At 57.9% G+C, this 18,657-nt stretch overlaps 1 protein-coding gene across 2 annotated transcripts in view; it reads left to right on the top strand.

Moving 5' to 3' along the window:
• Positions 1–18,657, top strand: part of GNAO1 (G protein subunit alpha o1) — a 120,670-nt gene that overhangs the window by 69,627 nt on the left and 32,386 nt on the right. For both annotated transcript variants that reach the window (XM_079799665.1, XM_079799664.1), the window contains one exon: positions 6,110–6,251. In XM_079799665.1, coding sequence (XP_079655791.1) covers positions 6,110–6,251 — 142 coding nt within the window. The remainder of the gene's footprint in view (positions 1–6,109; positions 6,252–18,657) is intronic.

Here is an 18,657-nt window from a genome sequence, read left to right as displayed (position 1 = left end):
ACGTACGGTGGCGGTGTGTCCTGACCCTGAGAAAACCCGTGAGAACCGGTGAGGGTTAAAGGGGGTGACGCACGCCGGCGAGTGAGTATCGCTGGGGAAAAGGCACAGGTCCCGGGCCCCCCGGGAAGCCACTGAGCACCACGGTGGAGGCGGGAGAGGCAGCCAGGGGTGAGAGGGCACGGTGGTGGGTCGGGGAAAGGTGTGTTCCTTCCGACCCACCATGGAAAGGCCGCCTGCCTTCACGGAAGGAGCCGTGTGCCGACCCGTCGCTTCCTAGCTGCGCAGTCGCCTGTTTGATTCAGCCAACACTCACGGCGCTGCTCAGGGGCTGTGGTCCGTGAACCGGGCAGACAAGGTCCCTGCCCCCTGAAACTCTGGGCATAGGAGGAAGCAGGCACCGCGGCAGTAAGTATGCGTCTCAGGGAGTGGTCGACGTTGTACGAAGACAAGGCCGGGTAAAGACGGGATCGCAGAGGCACGGGCCCTCTTGGAGCCAGCGTGGTCTGAGGGGTGACAGGTGAGCAGAGCGTGAGCTCAGTGAGGTGTACAGGTCCTCATTTCAGAGCGTCTCAACCTTGTTTCTTTCACCCTAAGAAATCTTTGAAATACCTAATACGTGTATTTTTTAGTATATTTTTAATTGATTTCAAAGAGGAAGGGAGCCCTAGCTGGTGTGGCTCAGTGGGTAGAGCGTCGGCCTGCAGACTGAAGGGTTCCAGGTTCGATTCTGGTCAAGAGCACATGCCAAGGTTGCAGGCTGGATCCCCAGTAGGGGGCGTGCAGGAGGCAGCCAATCAATGATTCTCTCATCATTGATGTTTCTATCTCTCTCTCGCCCTCTCTCTTCCTCTCTGAAATCAATAAAAATATTTTTTTTAAAAAAAGAGGAAGGGAGACGGAGAGAAAAATAGGAACATCAGTGATGAGAGAGAATTATTAATCGGCTGCCTCCTACACACCCCCCACTGGGAATCAAGCTGCAAGCCAGTCCTGTGCCCTGACCGGGAATCGAACCATGACCTCCTGGTTCATAGGTCGACACTCAACCCTGAGCTACAACCGGCGGGGCACATCTCAATGTCTGGTCCACCAAGAGCACCTTTGGTTATTTGTCCCGTGTTTTGTGAGCTGCTGTATCCCAACAAGACGACATTGGCAAAGACAGACCTGACCCTGGAGCTTGGTTAACCGGAGCGAAACAGTGACCACAGGGAGTTGATACAACCGAGGCCCAAAGCCGACAGCGGCCTGTCCGAGGAGCTGGGGCAGCGCGCACAGGAAGCGGCCACGGAGGCCCCGTGACAGCCAAGCTCACGCCCACTGGTCAGTGGAAGAGCCCAGACCAGACGGGAGGCCCCGGGAGTGATGACGTGATGGTGTTGCCACCACGGAAAGCGGCAGTGTCTCCTGGAAACACGGGCAGGGGCAGGACCAGCGCCTGGAAGCTGAGGGTGGATTGGGGGACCAAGGGGCTCCTCTGGGGAGGCTGGCCGAGCTGCTTCGAAGGATTTCCGGTAACACCGAGGGGGGCCCAGGCCGAGGCCCACAATGCTGACCGAGGAGGGCTGGCCGGAGGGGCCTTCTCCCGCCCACTTCGCCTGGGGGTGTGATGCTTGTCAGCGGCCAAATTGCATAAGAACCTGAGTCTTCTGCCTCCAAGGCCAAGGCAGGATCTCTGTCATCCAAAGCCGGGGTCCCAGGATTGAGACCTGGGAAAAAGGCAGAGCCTAGAAGCCAGCTCGCTCTCAGAGCGGCACACGCGCACACACACACACACACACACACACGCACACACACACGCACACGCAGGTTGGGAGCTGGCACGCACGTCCACTCCCACCCCTACCACCAGCGCCGAGAGTCTCGGGAAAGGGCAGGGGCCACGCTGTTCCGCAGATAACAGCGCAGAGGCTCTGTCCTGGAACCACGAGTCCCGGCCTGGCCCCTGGCTCCGTCTGCTGACAGCTGGCAGCTGGCGTCTTTGCTTCTGGCCCGTGTTCCCCCTTATTAAAAACGGCGTCTTCAGAACAGATTTCTGCAAGTCACTGCCCCCAGGACTCACCTCTGGTTTTGCAGCCCTCGTTCCCCTCGGGAGTGGCCCGCCTCATGCTATTATTGTAAAGTCCCTTGTAGTCTCTATGGCTCTAATATCGGGCTATCGTGTTTTAATAGAGCATTAATTACTAAAGGGGGGTCTCGTTTATTTTTTAAGTCGTGTTTTCTCTTGCCGTACACTTTCACCCGGAGTGAAGGAGCTGGTTCTCCGTTGGGTCCTTCCCTCTCTTCTTCTCAAATCGCCGAGAGATCCTGTCTGCTCGCGTCACCCCAGCCCAGCCCGCAAGGCCGGGGCCCGCCCTGCCTCTGGCTTGTTCCGTCCGGGAGTATAGCTTTCTGTCTTCCTTAGGAGGAACGGGCTGACGGTCCGGCAGCCTCCCCCGCAGCTGGTGGAAGCTGGGAAGAGCTCCATCCACAAGCAATGTCCCCTGGCAGGGGTTGGGTTGAATGACTGAGGGCCCATTCAGACAATGGGCCACCCGGCAGCCAGTGACGGCTGCTGGGCGACACGGAGCCACGCAGTGTGAGTTCATTTCAGGAGAAACAACACACAGTGGGCTCCCAGGTAGAAGGACTGTGAGAGACACCAGCATGTGGGCGGAGCCTCCCTCCAGGCGGTGGGACGATGGCTGCCGGACGGCGGGTTTTCTTTGCTCCTTTTTTGCTCAGCTGTGTGGGTTGGCATCCAGGAGTGTTCCCAGAACAGGCCTCCATCAGGCCTGGAGACGTCGGGGAAGAGAGGGGGAGCTTCCTTTTAAATGGATCCACACGTGGAGCAGAACCACATGGGAAGTCAAGATGGTCTGGGAAAGTACACAGCTGGGCGTTGTTCTCTTTCAATAGGTGACTGCTTTAATGCGTGTTAAGAAAAAATTATAAGTGGTGCATCGTCTTTTGCGATTGGGTCTCTGCTGCCCTCACTGGCCTTTCCCCCACTCCCCCTCTTCCAACCCCACTGGCTCCTCATCCTTCCTCTAACACATTGGTCGGCAAACTGCAGCTCGCGAGCCACATGCGGCTCTTTGGCCCCTTGAGTGTGGCTCTTCCACAAAATACCACGGCCTGGGCGAGTCTATTTTGAAGAAGTGGCGTTAGAAGAAGTTTAAGTTTAAAAAATTTGGCTCTCAAAAGAAATTTCAATCGTCGTACTGTTGATATTTGGCTCTGTTGACTAATGAGTTTGCCGACCACTGCTCTAACACAAGGTGCCCCAGGACCTTTGCACTTGCTGTCCTCTCTGCCCAAAGTGCTCTTCCTCACATAAATGCTAGGTCCACTCCTTCTCATCATTCAGGCCTCAGCTTTACATGTCACCTCCTTTCCTGACTCCTAACTCTGCCCCCTCCCCCCCCCCATCCATCATTAACTACCCTTCTTGTGGGTATTACTCTAACATTACTTGTTTGTTTACTTCTTTTTTTCCTATCTTCCCCTACTAGCCCGTGAGTCCTTTGAAGGCAGGGGCTGTGTCTGTCCTGTTCACCCCTGTCTCTGGGTGCTCTAGGAAGTCTACCTGACACGCAGCAGTCGGTTGTGAGGACGAGAGGAGGAGGGGTTGAAGGAGGCAGGACCCTTAAGGCTAGCTCCAGCTCTAGCCTCTATCCCTGGAGGAGAGCAGAGCTCCTCACCCCCCATCAGGGCCTCCGGTCTCAGTGCCTCTGCTCTCGGGAACTCTGGGAACTCAGAAATCCCGGTCCCACCAGGATTAGGATTACTTAGCAAAACACACACATCTTACCTCTGCCCAGCCAGTTGTTTAAAACGTGGATAATCTCTGCCCCCCGCCACCCTCCCAGCACCCCGTTCATTTAGGCCTGGTCACACAGCTGTCTCTATATATTTTATTGATTTTTTACAGTTAGGAAGGGAGAGCGAGAGAGAGTCAGAAACATCGATGAGAGAGAAACATCGATCAGCTGCCTCCTGCACGCCCCCTACTGGGTATATGCCCACAACCAAGGTACATGTCCTTGACCCTTGACCGGAATCGAACCTGGGACCCTTGAGTCCGCAGGCCGACGCTCTATCCACCGAGCCAAACCGGTTAGGGCTCAAGTCTATCTGTAGAAACGCCCCCTTTACCTAGATTCTTAAAGCGATTGTTGTGGAGGATGGGGGTGGGGGTGCAGGCAGGGAAGCAGAGGAGGGGCCTGCCGGGAAGCGGAGAGTGAAAAGCGGCGTGTTCCGGCAGCGGAGGCTCTGTGAGTCTTGAACCACCAGAAATTGGGGGCAAAGCTGTGTGTGGCTGCCCTCGTCACAATCTCAGAGGCATCTGTGGTTAGAGAGTGGCTGCTGGACCCTCCAAGGTCCCTTCCAGCTCCCCAGCCCAGCCCGTGGCTCCATGACCATATAAGGCCCTGTGTCTGGGAGCCTCACTGCGGCGAGCGCAGCCCCCACGGAGGGGCAGCAGAGAGCACAGGGAGCCCACGCCCGGCCCCTGCAGGGCCCCAGGCAGCAAAGGGGAGCCCAGGTGAGGGAGGCCAGGGGTCCCTCCTCCATGGCCCCCCTCTCGGGGGGCGGGGCTGGGTGCCGCTCTCCCTCCCTCTTGAGATCTCCCCATTGCGTTGCCAGGTTTCCAGAGTCCAGCGGGCGGCCCGGTCCAAAGTCGGCACTCAGGCCGGCAGAGTCAGCCTTGGCTCGCTCCCCGTCTTTCCTCCGGTTTGGGGGCTTGCAACACCTCTCAGAGCCCTGAGTTCCAGGTGGGCATCCAGCTCGGCTTCCCTTTGCTGCCCTGGCTCTGCAGGCATAAAACGCCGGTGGGTTCCCACCCTGGCATGCACATACACATACACACACACACACACACACACACACGTCTGCATCCTTCGGTGAGCTCCTCGGAGAGGGGTGGCCTTGTGCCCCTGTGCACTCCCGGCTCCTGCAGTTGTGAGTCCTGCCCAGGGCCAGCCCGGTGCCAGGTGGTATGGAAGGGGGAAACTGCGGCGTGATCACCTGAAGTCCAAGGGCTGACAGGCTGGTGGTAAAGACAGAAGGTTCATAAACAAGTCTACTCAGCGATGACCCCTGACTATGGTTGTCATCCAAAACATGCTTCAGACGCTATTGGCTGTAAGTGACAAACTCAGGTCCTACTAGCTTATACAGGAGTAAGGAGGAATTATCGGCGTCCATCGCTCACCAGTGAAGGGACGATGTTAGCTTCAGGCATGGCTGGATCCAGTGGCTCAGATGATGTCTCCGGGACGGGACGTTGCACTCTGTCACTCAGCCTGTAGAGGAGGATGCTCCTGACTGCGCTGAGGTGTCCCGGGGCCTCCCTCCTGCTCTCCCAGGCCTGGCCTTGTCTCCTTCCGGACTCAGACCCGGGCTGTTTCTCCAGCCTCAAACCAGACACCCCGTGCCTGGCCTCACCCTCCGCGGGCTGGCGTTGCAGGAAGTGCTCTGATGCTCACTGTGTATGAAGCTCTGGGCTCCCAGGGCAGAAGCGGCAGCCCTGCCTGTCAGCGTCGGCCGGCCTGGTGGTCACAGGCAGGGCCTCGACTGCCGCTGTGACACTCAGCCAGCTGTGTGACCTCGGGTCAGTGGCTTGCCCTCTCTGAGCCTCAGTTTCCTCCCCTGTATGTGGGAAATCATAGTTTTGATCTCCTAAGATTGTTTTGAATCTTAAATGAGACGGTGCGTGTAAAGCACTTAGCACAGAGGGGAAGCCCTACAGTCCTGAGTGGATAGGTAAGACCCTGAGCTTTGCTTAAAAGCACGAGAGCTAACATTGATTGGGTGCTTCGTGCGTGCCCTCCGTGCTAAGCGCGTTCAAGTATGATCCACACCTGCTGACGGCCGTTGCTCGCGTGTGTAGGGGGTATAAAAAGACTGCCTTTCTTTCCCACGATTCTGTTTTTTCAGGTGAATTTTCAGTAATTCGGGTAGATTTTTCCTTCAGATCCGATGGTCCCAATGCAGCGGCTCAGTAATTCAGCTCCTGGATCAGACCCGGCCCTCAGCCAGCTCCGCAGGGCGGGCGGCCGGGGCTCCATAGGCGCGTTCTCGCCCGGGGCCGAGGCGCACTCATCGGTTGTGTGTGCTTTTTCTCCAGGATCATCCACGAAGATGGCTTCTCGGGAGAAGACGTGAAGCAGTACAAGCCCGTCGTCTACAGCAACACCATCCAGTCCCTGGCAGCCATCGTCCGGGCCATGGACACCTTGGGCATCGAATACGGTGACAAGGAGAGAAAGGTAGGCCGCTGAGCGCGGGGCCGGCGAGGAAAGGGCCTGTCTCGGTCCCCTGCCGCGTCCCCATGACCATGCCACGCTGCCTTCCGGGCGCCGGAGACGGTGCTGTATGTGGGGGAGAAGTTAGTCACCCCCTGAGCCAGGAGACCCGTCCCCACCTGGCACAGGGGCTTCGCTGGGGGCAAACCTCCCGGCAAAGTCGCCAACAAGGACAACAGGCACAGTTCCCGGGCTCATCTTGCAGTGAGAAAGGGCGGGTGACTGTTCTGACCTGGGACTCGCACAGCACTGCATAGTACCTGCCCGGGGGCAATTATGCGAACAGAGAAAATACTTTTTAATGTTTTTATTGATTTGAGAGAGAGGGAGAGAGGGATAGAAACATCGGTGATAGAGAAGCATCAATCGGCTGCCTCCTGCACACCCCCTACGGGGGATCAAGCCCGCAACCTGAGCATGTGCCCTGACCAGGACTCAAACCGGTGACCTCCTGGTTCCTGGGTCCACACTCAACCACGGAGCCACGCCGGCTTTTCCGGTGAGGAAATAGGTCTCAAATGTAACAGCCTACCTGGCCACCATCCCCTCCTTAGGAGAGCTCTCCGTGCCTTGTTTGGGGGTGAGGGAGCAGCCATGTGAACTGATTCTTCCCTCGAACCAGGGGGGTGAGTCTGAGAACCTAAGGGGCTCCCCTCCCTGTAGGAAGGGGACGTCCTAGAACAGGGACTGTTCTTCTCTTGAGTTTCCAGGCGGCTGGTAAGTGGTGGATGGAATAAGTATATAAAAGCTTCTTATTTGCAAATGTCTGCATTAACTGTAAGACTGAACTTGATGCAGCCACACTGGCAAAAGGAAATTAAAGGGATGGAGGGAGGAGGGAGGGAGACAACCTCAGGGAATTCTATCCGGAAGCTGCTCTCGGCCCCCGGTGGGACTCTGAGTCCAGTGCCTCTCCTGTGACCGGGATGGAGAGGGGAGCAGGCGGAGGCCTCCCAGCGCTCTGGCCCCACAGGGAGCCTCTGGATGGGCAGCCCTGTCCTCTGACTGCTGTGTGGGTTGCCGTGTGGTTAGCAAAGACATATCCTGTCCTTGCTGAAAATCACCTCCATCCCGGAGGAAAACGCTCAGGTCTCACCTGCGACCGAGCCGTGCGTGTAAAATTCAATGCTGACGCACAGAATCCTAACTCCACGGCCCAGCGTGGTCCCGGCTCAGGCGCTGGCTCCTCCAGGGGCGGGGGAACTGGGTGACGCAGTGTGTCCGAGGCCGGCCCCGGGGCCAGGGAGCTGGGCGCTGGCAGGAGGGCCTGTCCCCAAGCGTCTCCCCAGGGACAGGCTCTGGTTCGGGCCAGAGAGTCGGGGCCGCTGGAAAGAGGGCACTGCCGTTCGCCAGCCTGGTTCCCTTTGAGCTGTCACGATGGGCTGGTGGGCTCACGTGACGTGGGTGCTGTGCTGGCTGCTGGGGACGCGGGATGAGCGACGCGGTGGGAGGGGTGCTGGAGAAAGCAGACCGTCAGCAAATACCGGCTCAGACCCGCAGAGTGGCTGAGGTGGTATGGGCTTTGTTCATTTTAGCGGTAACGGCCACAGTGGTAACAACAGCTGTGGTTTTTATTGAATGTATTGGGGTGACATTGGTTAATAAAATTACAAAGGTTTGAGGTGCACGATTCTATGACACATCATCTGTCTATTGCACTGTGCTCAGCACCCCAAGTCAAGTCTCCTTCCATCACCATTTGCCCCCCTTTACTCTCTTCTACCTCCCCCCACCCCCTTCCCGTCTGCTAATCCACATACTGTTGTCTGTGTCTATGAGGAGTGTGTTATGGGTTTTTTGTTTGCTTAATCCCTTCACCTTCTTCCCCTAGCCCTGCACACCCCCCCACCCCACCCCCGCAACAAACAGCCATCATTTATTGAGCACCTACTAGCTGCCAGGCACCGTGCTGAGCACTTTACATATATCCACTCATTTCAGTCAACTCTGGCCTTCAAGCCCAGAGCAGGAAACGCCTGGTCTGATCTTCAGACCGGGACAGGCCCCGGGCCTTTGCCCTCGGTCTGCCTTTCAGCCGAAGCGAGAGCGCGGTGCTGAGTCTCAGTTAACCAGCCGGCAGGCACAGGGGAATGGCGTGCCTAATTTTTCCAGTTCTCAGAGAAAAAAGGGAAAGTACCTGTCATTTTATCGCTAAGTGAGTCAACGTGGGCTGAGTACCGACCACGTGTCGGCTTTGTGCTGAGCCCTCGTGAAGATTCAACGTTATGTGAGATGGGGCCGTTAGGGAGCCGGCTCTGCTCTGGGGCACACAGGGCCCCAGGCTGACTGAGCTCTCCTCATCCCACAAGCTGGTCGGGGAAACTTCCTGCAGGAGGGGAGGCTGGAACTGTCCTCGAAACAGGTGCGGCATGGCAGGTGCAGGGGCGGGTGATGACAGGGACTCGGAGCAGGAAGAACTGAGTAGGAGCAGTGGGTCGGCAAGGACCAGAGGAGATTTGATTGACAGGCGAGGCCAGTGGCCAGAACAGAGGCTTAGGGGACGGGCCAGGTGTGGGGAAGGTAGGAGATAGGGTCAGGTCCCCATGCGGTGGGCCTGGGACAGGATGCCAAGGAGTTTGGGTTTTATCCTGCTGGCAGTAGGCAGCCATTGACAGAGTTTGAGCTGGGAGGGATGGGTGAACGTGAGCTTTAGTTATCGTGATGGCACGTGCAGGGTGGACTAGTGGGGGGGGGGGGACCAAAGCTGGGTAAGCTATGCTAATTGACCCCCCTCCCCGCCTCGGGGTCTCGGTGGGGGTGGGAAATGAGAGCAGCCAGGGAGTGTGGTGACTGAAGAAGGGACCTGTGACTGGCTCCTGGGGCAGAAGGGTACGGGTCAGGAAACTGAAACTCCAGTGGGACCAGCCTGGATGCCTGGGGACAGGCAGACCGCGGCAGAGAGTCAGGAGACGGGGCCACCCCCGCGAGTCGGGTTCCCCTGGTGGGTCTCCGGCTGGGAGTGGTCCCCACGCAGAGGGACTCTGAGTCTCCGGCTCTGTCCCCGGCTCCAGCTCCGGCTCCCCTCGGCAGGGCCTGTGCTAAACCATTGGCGTGAATTAAGTGATTAACACGAACAGCTCCCTGTGCGGTGGGTGCTATTGTCACCCCATTTACAAGGGGACAAATGAGGTGCAGTGACCCTAGGTGACTTCCCCAGGTCACGCAGTACAAAATATATACGGGTGGAGGATGGAGACACAGCCCCAATGGAACTACAGTCCTCACGGCTCAGTCCAGAGCAGAGTCCCGGTTAAACGGGCACCGTACCGTCAGGGAAAGCATTAGACCATTCCAAGAATCCCATCTTTTGTCTCTAAGTCTCTCTAAAAACGTGGAAAGGGACTCAAAGCTTCCCACATAGCCCTTCTGTCTTCCTCACGTTGGTCCCACCCCCACTCTCCTGAGCAGCTCACCTCCCCAAGTTCCCCAGTTCCCCGAGACCCTCTCTCTACCCCCAGCCCACAGGGCTTCCCTCTCTTACACTCTTCCTCCTCCTCCTGTCCCCACCTTTCCCTCCCTCCCCCTTCCACCACTCCTCTCTGCTTATCAGTGGGTCCCTCTCTTCCTCTCCCTCCCTCCTTCCTCTTTCTTCTTCTCCCCCTCCCTTGTCCTCCTCTCCTTCCTCCCCCCTTCCACTCTCCTCCTCCCTCCTTCTCTAACTCCCTCCCTCCTCACTCTCCAGCTCATTATTATGCAAATTGCCTTAATCTTTTGAAGTGGAGTCTTTCCCTTCCTCCTTCCCCGGCCCCTTCTGCATCACAAAAGCAGAGAGACTGGGCCGCCTGCCCCTTAAGGATCTGGGGGACTGGACAATTACAGGGTTAGGAGGCTCACAGAGAAAGTCTATGAACAGTCCTGGCCCGTGTCAGTACATTTACACACACGCACACACACATGTGTATACATCAACACCTAAAAATGTGTGCGTGCATATACTAGTACTTGCATATATAAAATACATTGCAAGCGAATGGGATAACAGCCAAGAAAGAATGCCTTGAGTTTGTGTGAGGTTTTATTCCATTGGAAAGGCTCTTGTTTTCCTCCTGTGTGCCTCTGCCGATTTCTCTCACTACGTTCTAAGGTCCAGGAAGCCCAAAATCTAGATCTTATTCGTCCCATACAGTGCCTGACACAGGAAGTAAGGGGACTGAATTCAGTTCCCACTCCTACCACGAGTTCTTTGGAAGGTAAAATTATTTACCTTCCTCAGCCCTCAGTGTTTTTGTCTGTAAAATGGGCACGATCTTAATGCCCTCCTCGGTTCTAGGCTGTAAGATTAAATGAGACAATGCCTGTGAAGTGCTTAGGATGATAGTGCCTGACAACAGAGAGTTCTCAGCAATACGTTGGCTCTTGTCCTTTTCACCAATTTATGTAAAATTATCACTACTGATAAAAATCAGTGACTTACCCTCCACTTGTCTAGTGAGGAATGGGTAAGGTTTTCGGTGCATTTTTCAGGTTAGAAACAGGCACACGGCGCCTAATTGGCTGCCTGGCCTGCACTGGACTACAGAGCCCGGCCGGCTGGAATGGCTGCCCAGTGCGCTTCTGTCCCTCCGAGGGGCTTCGTTAGGACCCCCCCACCCCCCCCCCCCCCCCGAGAACGGCAGCTCTTTGGGGAGGCCGCGTCATATTTCACACTTCGCTTCCAGAATGTCATTGGATCTCCTCTGGTCAAAGAAATCTTGTCACTTAAGTCACACCGTGGAGCTCAGAACACTGTCCTTTTTTTGATCATGAAAATATTGCGGTGCCATCTCCACGGCGCCGCGCTGCGCCCGGGGGTTTGCACTAACTCTGAAACAGTCAAAAACAAGGATGCTCGCTGGCCTGCGTCCGCCTGCCTTCCCTGCGGCCTGGAGAAACCTCTGGTGGCTGGCAGATCTGACGAGGCGCTGGGGGAGGTGACCCACGAAGCGGCCGTGCCCACACCTGAGGCCAGGAAGAGGTGCCTGCCTGCCGGGCAGCAGCGCGTGCACCTGCCCTGTGCTGGGCACCGGGTACACGGCCAGGGGCAGCCCTCCTCGCCCCTCTGCCTGCCCAGATTCACAGAGCTCGGGACTCCTCCGTTGAAGGTGACCGATGCTGCTGCTCCATTTTGCAGATGGGACAAAACAGGCCCCACCTGGCTCCATGGGAAAGGGACTCCCTCAGGGGCGATGCGGCCGACCCAGCACTGGACTGAGGTTTATGAACCAGGGCGCAGCTCTCCCTGCGTCTCACCGGCTGCCTCAAGTCACCCAGCCAACGTGGGGCCTCCTTGTCCCTTGTTCCGTTGGTCAGCGCGTCATGTCACAAACACGGAGCACTCGCGCCCCGCAGACCCTGCCCAGGGCAGCAGGGTTGGGCACAAAGATAGAAAGATGTGGGGGTCTCGAGCCTGGGCAGGGAGCAGACACCCCTGGTTTGAGAAGGTGGCCTCCTTGATTCCCATGGCCTCTTACAGCTCTGGGCGAGAGTCTGTGTGGGAGTCACAGGCTGGGTGTGGGTGGATGGCCAAGGTGGTATCTGGGTCCCTTCCCAGCTCAGAGACCCTGCTCCTCGGGGGGAGGGGCAGGTAGTACCACACCCCACCCGTGGGGGGTCGGCGGGGGGGCCTCCCTAGGAAAACCAAGAATCTGTCTGCCCCTCCCACAGCCACACACACACGCACATGCACACGCACACGCCCACGCCCATCTGCTGCTTTCCTCTGCTTCCTCCCCTCCTGTATCTGCAAGCCAGCCCGCAGTGGTCTCCGATCACCGCAAAGACCCCCTCGGTATGGGTGAGTCAGGACGCTTGGGGTTGCAAGTAACAGAGTGGCCCAGGAAAAATAGAGTCAACTGGCCCGTCGATTAAGAAGTCTGGAGCCCTAACCAGTGGACAGAGCGTCGGCCTGTGGACTGAAGGGTCCCAGGTTCAATTCCAGTGAGGGGCATGTACCTGGGTTGTGGACACATCCTCACTAGGAGGTGTGCAGGAGGCAGCTGATCGATGTTTCTCTCTCATCGATGTTTCTAACTCTCTATCCCTCTCCCTTCCTCTCTGTAAAAAAATCAATTAAAAAATCTTACATAATAAAAAGGTAATATTTAAATTACCATCACTCCGCTACACCCACGATTGGGCCAGCGGGTGACACAGGGGGCGGGACTCAGGGTGGATGGGGTGGTGATTGGGCCGGCAGGACGCTGAGCGTCTGCGCCATGGCTGTGCTGCGGCACAGACAGGCCTCTGGGGCAGCGAGCCCGCGTTTTGGAGGTTTGGAGGCAGCTGGGGCGGGGGGGGGGGGGGGGGGCAGGCTCCCCGGGGAGGAGTCTGGCGGCAGTTGGGCCGCAGGAGCACGGGGTGTCCCGGTGTCCCGGTGTCCGCAGAGGACGCGGGTTTCCACGAAGGCAGAGGAGGCGGCGGCGGCCCCAGCCTTCCTGGGCAGGAGGCAAAGGCAAGACCCCGGCCTGGGCTCCGGCCGCAGGAGGACCACGCCCCCGCCCCACCTCGCCCTAGGGGCCCAGGGACTTAGGAGCTGCCGACCAGCGGACAGACAGCTTACACGTGCATGATTAAATCATGCACTGGGCTTCTAGTATATATATATTTTTTAAAAAAAGAAGAAGTCTGGAGGTACAGCTGCAGGCGAGGCTTGATTCAGCAGCTCAGATGACGCCCCTGGCTTCTCTTCATCTCTCCCCTCTGTCCCATTGTGTGGCCTTCGCCGTGGACCCCACAAAATCTCTCCCTCACCTCGCAAGGCGGGGGTTACAGCAGTTCATGTTTTGCGTCCTCCCACCACTCCTGACCTGTGAGATCCCGAGACGGGGGTGTGCCTGTGTGGTCCTCCCCTGAGCAGCCCCCCGGGTCCTGGCGGAGTCCCCCTCTCTCCCTGGCCCCTCCTGGGCCACGTGCTCTCCCCCAACCAGTCGCTGTGGCCAAGGCAGTGCAGCGCTCCAGTGGCCTGAGGGGCTCCTGGGAGGAGAGGGAGTTCCCCGAGGACATAACCTGTTGGTTTGGGTTCTGGTCTGGGGCTCCTGCCTGCCCCCTGCCCCTGCTCCTGACCGCAGCTCTTCCTGGGTGTTCTGACCCCTCCTGACCTCTGCTCCCTCCACGCCCAGCCCCGACCTGTTCCTCAGCTGTAAGGTGGGGGTGATTCTACAGCTATGACAGCCAAATGCCACGGACAGGGCGTGCTCGCCATGCACCGGGACCCTCCCAACACGGCAGGACTGTGTTCCACACTGACCCCGCAGACCCCGTCTGGCCCAGACGGCCCGCACTGGGAGTCTGGCTCTCCCTCCTCAGCCCGGCATCTGCACTACCAGACTCCCCTCCCCCGATATCGCTGGCCCGAGGTCCCCAGGGCACAGTCCTGAAATAGCTCACTGCCAAATTAGGTCCAGCTTTTCCAGGCCTGTGGGCGCCCCCCACACACACACTTCTTTCCCAGCCCTCTTTCCCCTTCAGTGCCCGGTGCCAGGCCAGCCGGTCCCCCGATGACCGCTGGCCGAGGAGGGGAAGGCAGCCGGGCTGGGGGTCCTCCACTGTTTTCAGGGTCGGCGGCTGTGCACCTGATAGTGAAGGGCCTGCCCGCCCCCCAGAGACCACCCACCGCAGGCCCAAGTCCAAGGGCTCAGCCGTCAGCCTGGAGCCCAGGTCTGGGACTCTTCCCTCCCCTCTCAGGGAGCCCAGTGCAAGAGCCCAGGGTGTGTCCTCAGAGTGAAGCTGCTGCGTGGGGGGGCTGAGGGCACAGGTCAAAGCTGATCCACCTTCTTGAGCTTGGTGACCTCAGACCGGCTCCTTCACTACCTGAGCGCCTCAGTTTCCCTCCTCGGTGTGATGGGGTCGCACGCTCACCGGGGCCCCACACGGTGCTGGCCACTTTCCACACGTTCACCCCCTCGCCCAGCCCCCTCGAGGGCGCCCCGCTTCTCGGCAGGACCCGATTGAGACGTCGACTCCATCACTGTCCTTGTTCTGCAAGGGCCCAGGGCTGTGGACCGGGTGGGAGCCCAGCAGCCTGGCCCAGGTGTGTGCTGTGACCCAGTCCGATGCGGAGGCAGGTCCATCTCCATCTCGGCTTTCCCCCAGGAGGGTCCCCGGGCGCCACCGCGGGCCCAGGCCCCGAGCTGGTGCACAGCAATCGCCGATGCGCCCAGGGCAGCAGCCGTGGGCTCTGATGCCGCAGTGTGGCCGCTGGCCTGTGGGCAGATGAGGCCAAGGTGCTGACAGCAATGAAGGCCTCGTCTGCCCCCTCCCTGGCTCCTGGGGCTCGCCAGCCCCGGGGTGAGTGGGTGGAGAGACGGCTCCATTGCCGCCATCGGGAGCGTGCCGGGCCCCAAGTCCCTGTGGTTTCCGAGCTGGGTGGGAAGAGGAGCCTCGGGCCTGCCCTCTGGAGCGAGGCCGCTTCCTCTTGGGAAAGGGGGAGGTGGGAAAGCAGCCCCCCGGCCTGTCTCAGCGCCACGCAGCCTGGTGGGGAGAAAGGCCGCGGGGCCATCTGCCCTCACTGTGACTCGCGTTGGCGGGCAGGAGCCAGGGACTGAGCATCGAGGGGCGGGGTGTTGGTCAGGTGGGGGTCCCTGACCCAGAGGAGTGCCAGGCCTCAGCTCAGTGGCAGCGGAACGGGACCCTTCACAGGAAAGCTGGCGCCAGGCCCAGCCCAGCTCCCTCTGCTGTGCGGCCTCCGGCAAGTCCCCTGTCCCACAGGGTCCTACAGGCTTCTAAGCTCCCCCTCCAGCCAGCCCGCCACTTCAGTTCCATAAATTCCAAAACAAACGTCTGTCAGTTCTTCTGGCAGAACTTAATTGCTAAGTTTAGGTGATGGCCAAGCACAAGGCTCTTCCTTTGTATCCAAAAGGAAAAAAAACAGGCTGGGGTGGCTCAGTGGTTGAGCATCGACCTATGAACCAGGAGGTCACGGTTTGATTCCCGGTCAGGGCACATGCCCAGGTTGTGGGTCTGATCCCCGGTGTGGGGCATTCAGGAGGCAGCCGATCAATGTTTCTCTCTCATCATTGACGTTTCTATCTCTCTCTCCCCCTCTCCCTTCCTCTCTGAAATCAATAAACATATAAAAATTTTTAAAAAATAAAAAGAAACCTGAATTTCAAAGGCAGGGCCTGTGTGTCCTTTGAAGACTGACCTCTCGAGGGGGCGTTGGTGTTCCCGCAGCCGGCAGCCCCGCACTGGAGCCAGCCCCACGGGAGCACCAGTGCGGACTGGCACCCCAGGCCACGAGCCATGGGGGTGAAGCCAGCAAACGGGGCACAAAAACACTGTCAAGTACTATGTGGCTGCATCTGTGTCAAGGGTCACCCTGTCTGGGGGCGGCGGGGGAGATGACCGGCCGCGTGAAGCTGTCAGTTTCGTTCTGATCAATCTAGAAGGCTCCCTGCATGTTGGGGAGAGGGGAGGCTGGGGCTCGATGAGAATGCGACGGCAGAGCCTCCGCAGCAGGCTGAGGGGGGTGGTACCAGGGATGCCTCTGGGCCTGTCACAGACATCAGGCACACCTTTCACTGATCCTCGCCCCGCGCCCCACACGTAGGCACATGTCCCAGGGCACCTGGAGCTCCCGAAAACCCACAGACCGTTGCGTGCTCTCCCCGCCCTGGCCAAGCCCCCGACAGCCGCAGGGCCAGGCCTGCAGAACTCGGGGCTGCTGTCCTCCCCTCCCAATCCCAGACTGGAGGGATCTGGATGCCGACAAACTGCCCCTCCCAGGCCCTCTGCCCAGCTGTAGGTCCTGCTGCTGTCTCTCTCCATCACCCTCGGGACTTCCTTATGACCAAGCTTCCTACCTACCCCAAGTATAAACCCTTTGTTTATCTAGTCCTCTGTCGATGGGCATCTAAGGGGTCATTCTAGGGGTCGATGTGAATAATAATGCCACTAGAACTCTGACGGGCAAGTTTTTGTGTGGCTACGCATTTTTACATTTTTACTTCTCTTGGTAGATACCCAGGAGTGGAATTGCTAGGTCATATGATAAGGGTGTGTTAACTTTATGAGAAACTTCCAAACTACATTCCAAAGTGGTTGTGTGTATGTGTGTTTTTTTTAAATATATTTTTTCTCCTTGAGAGGGACAGAGAGATAGAAACATCAATGATGAGAGAGAATCATGGATCGCCTGCGTCCTGCACGCCCCCTACTGGGGATTGAGCCCACAACATAGGCATGTGCCCTTGACCGGAATCAAACCCGGGACTCTATCCACTGAGCCAAACCAGCTTGGGCAAGTGTTGTACTATTTAGAATGTATGAGTGCCCCTGCCGTCCCACGCTGTCATCAACACATGGACTCGTCCTATTCCTGTTTGCATGGAGTGATACTCCATCCTGCTTTGAGCTCGCACTTCCCCGATGACCAGTGATATTTAGCAAGTTTTGAATGTGCCTTTTGGCCATGTGTATATCTTCTCTTGTAAAGTATCTGCATGCGTCTTTCATTCTTTCATATATATATATATTTTATTGACTTCAGAGAGGAAGGGAGAGGGAGAGAGAGATAGAAACATCAATGATGAGAGAGAATCATTGATTGGCTGCCTCTTGCACACCCCCTACTGTGGATCGAGCCCGAAACCCAAGCATGTGCCCTTGGCCAGAATTGAACCTGGAACCTTCCGGTCCGCAGGCTGATGCTCAATCCATTGAGCCAAACCAGCTAGGGCTCATTCTTTCTTTTTAATGGGTTGTGAGAGGTGGTTTTTTGAGATACATCCTGGATACACGTTCTTTGTCAGATACACGTGTTGTGAATACCTTCTCCAGTCTGTGGCCCGCCTTTACCAGGGACGTTTTTAAGTCGGTGAGCTAATGAATGTCGATTTGTTGGCTCTCGAGCTTCATTCCCTGCGTGTGGGGACCTCTTTCTCGTTATTTCTCTTTGGCTGCGAGATGTTTCTCTCTGCAGGGAGAGAGGTTGTGTTCATTAGGGGGTGAGCTTCTGGACTCTGGGCTCTGACCGTCCTGGTTCCAAGCCCCAGCTCCACGGCTCACGAGTGGGCAGCCCTTCACCTCTGCCCCCACAGCTCTCATTTCTGGTTTGTAAAATGGGGACCAAGATGATCATCTCCGTGGGCTGCTGTGCAGACTAAATTAAATGATGACTGTTAAGCACCGAGCAAGGGCTCGCAAAAGCTGAGCTGGGCCTGTTAGCGCCCTGGGTGCCCGTGTCCGTCAGCACCCCGGCCCCAACCCGTGCAGAACCAGGCCGCACAGAGCAATTCTTCTACCTTCCTGCTTGATGTTGAAAACTCCTCCTTCCTCAAAGTAGCGCAGGGCAAAGACCTTGGACTCCTCCTGCCTCTCCTGGATCCCACTTCCTTTCCAGAATGGCTTTGGCCCCTATGGCTTCCCAGTCTCTGCGCAGGCCCTGCCCCACAGGCCTCCTCACTCCCTACCCACACGGTCTCCCTGCCTCCTGCCTCCCCATCTTCCCCCTGCGTGGCTCGGCCACCATTGCTAAAGGATTCAGAAACACAGGGCTCCTGGGGTGAGTGTTTGGGGGAGAGCCCTTGGCCAGGGCAGGCTCTGCTGTCGCTAGCTCCTCTGCTTATAAATGCCGGGCTCTCGCCTTAGCCCACCAGCAGTCAGCGCCCCTCCCCGACCTTCCAGAGCTGCCGTGGCCGTCCCTGCTGGAGCCAGGCCTTTCCTAGGCCTTTGGCAAGACCCGTTCCTTTGATACGTGATCAGAAAATTCAATTATAAAACCAATTACTGATTTCCTGAGCTTTACAAGGAAGACATGAACGTTTGATTAAGTTTGAATTCCTGTTTGGTTGTTGATTGTCGGCCAAGGCCCAATGGGCTTGTGGGAAATTTTTATTGTTGATTCTGTTTGGTTTTGTGGCTGTGCTCTTGGTGGGGGGAGGGGTTAAGGCACATTGATTTTGTGTTGTGGGGTTCCCCCCCACCACCAACTTGCTGAATGGCCGCTCCCCTGTTGTGATGCATGAGATGTAAATCCCCCAAAGACCCGTTACCAGGGTGAGGGGCTGGGGAATTGAGCTCAGCTAAACAGAGGCCTTCGGCCTTGCAGGCGGAGCGTGCGTTTCCCAGGCGGAGCTGAGCTGCAGCCGGTGGCCAAGGCTGCGTTCAAGGGCGCCTGCACCAACAGGCCTGCTGAGGTGGCTCCCTGATCGCGCGGGAGCAGCTGCAGCAGTGGACTGGGCTCCGGCTGCCCCAGCCCCTGCCCGGGGAACAGGCATACAGCTGTGGAGGTCAAGGATCCAGGGGTCAAAAGACCAGAACCCCTCAGGGGCCTGTTACCTCTCCCCCCAACCTGCTGGGCCCCAGCGGCCCGCGCCCAGGGCAGTGGGGACAGAGCCAGAGCGCCTTGCTTTGGGGAGGCTTCTGGGGAACTGAGCAGAAGCTGTGATGGGAT

The sequence above is a fragment of the Cnephaeus nilssonii genome (genome assembly GCF_951640355.1).
Source record: "Cnephaeus nilssonii genome assembly, chromosome: 20".
NCBI classification, from domain to species: Eukaryota; Metazoa; Chordata; class Mammalia; order Chiroptera; family Vespertilionidae; genus Cnephaeus; species Cnephaeus nilssonii.
Note: the sequence above shows the minus strand (reverse complement) of the source record. Positions and strands in the feature narration are given on the sequence as shown.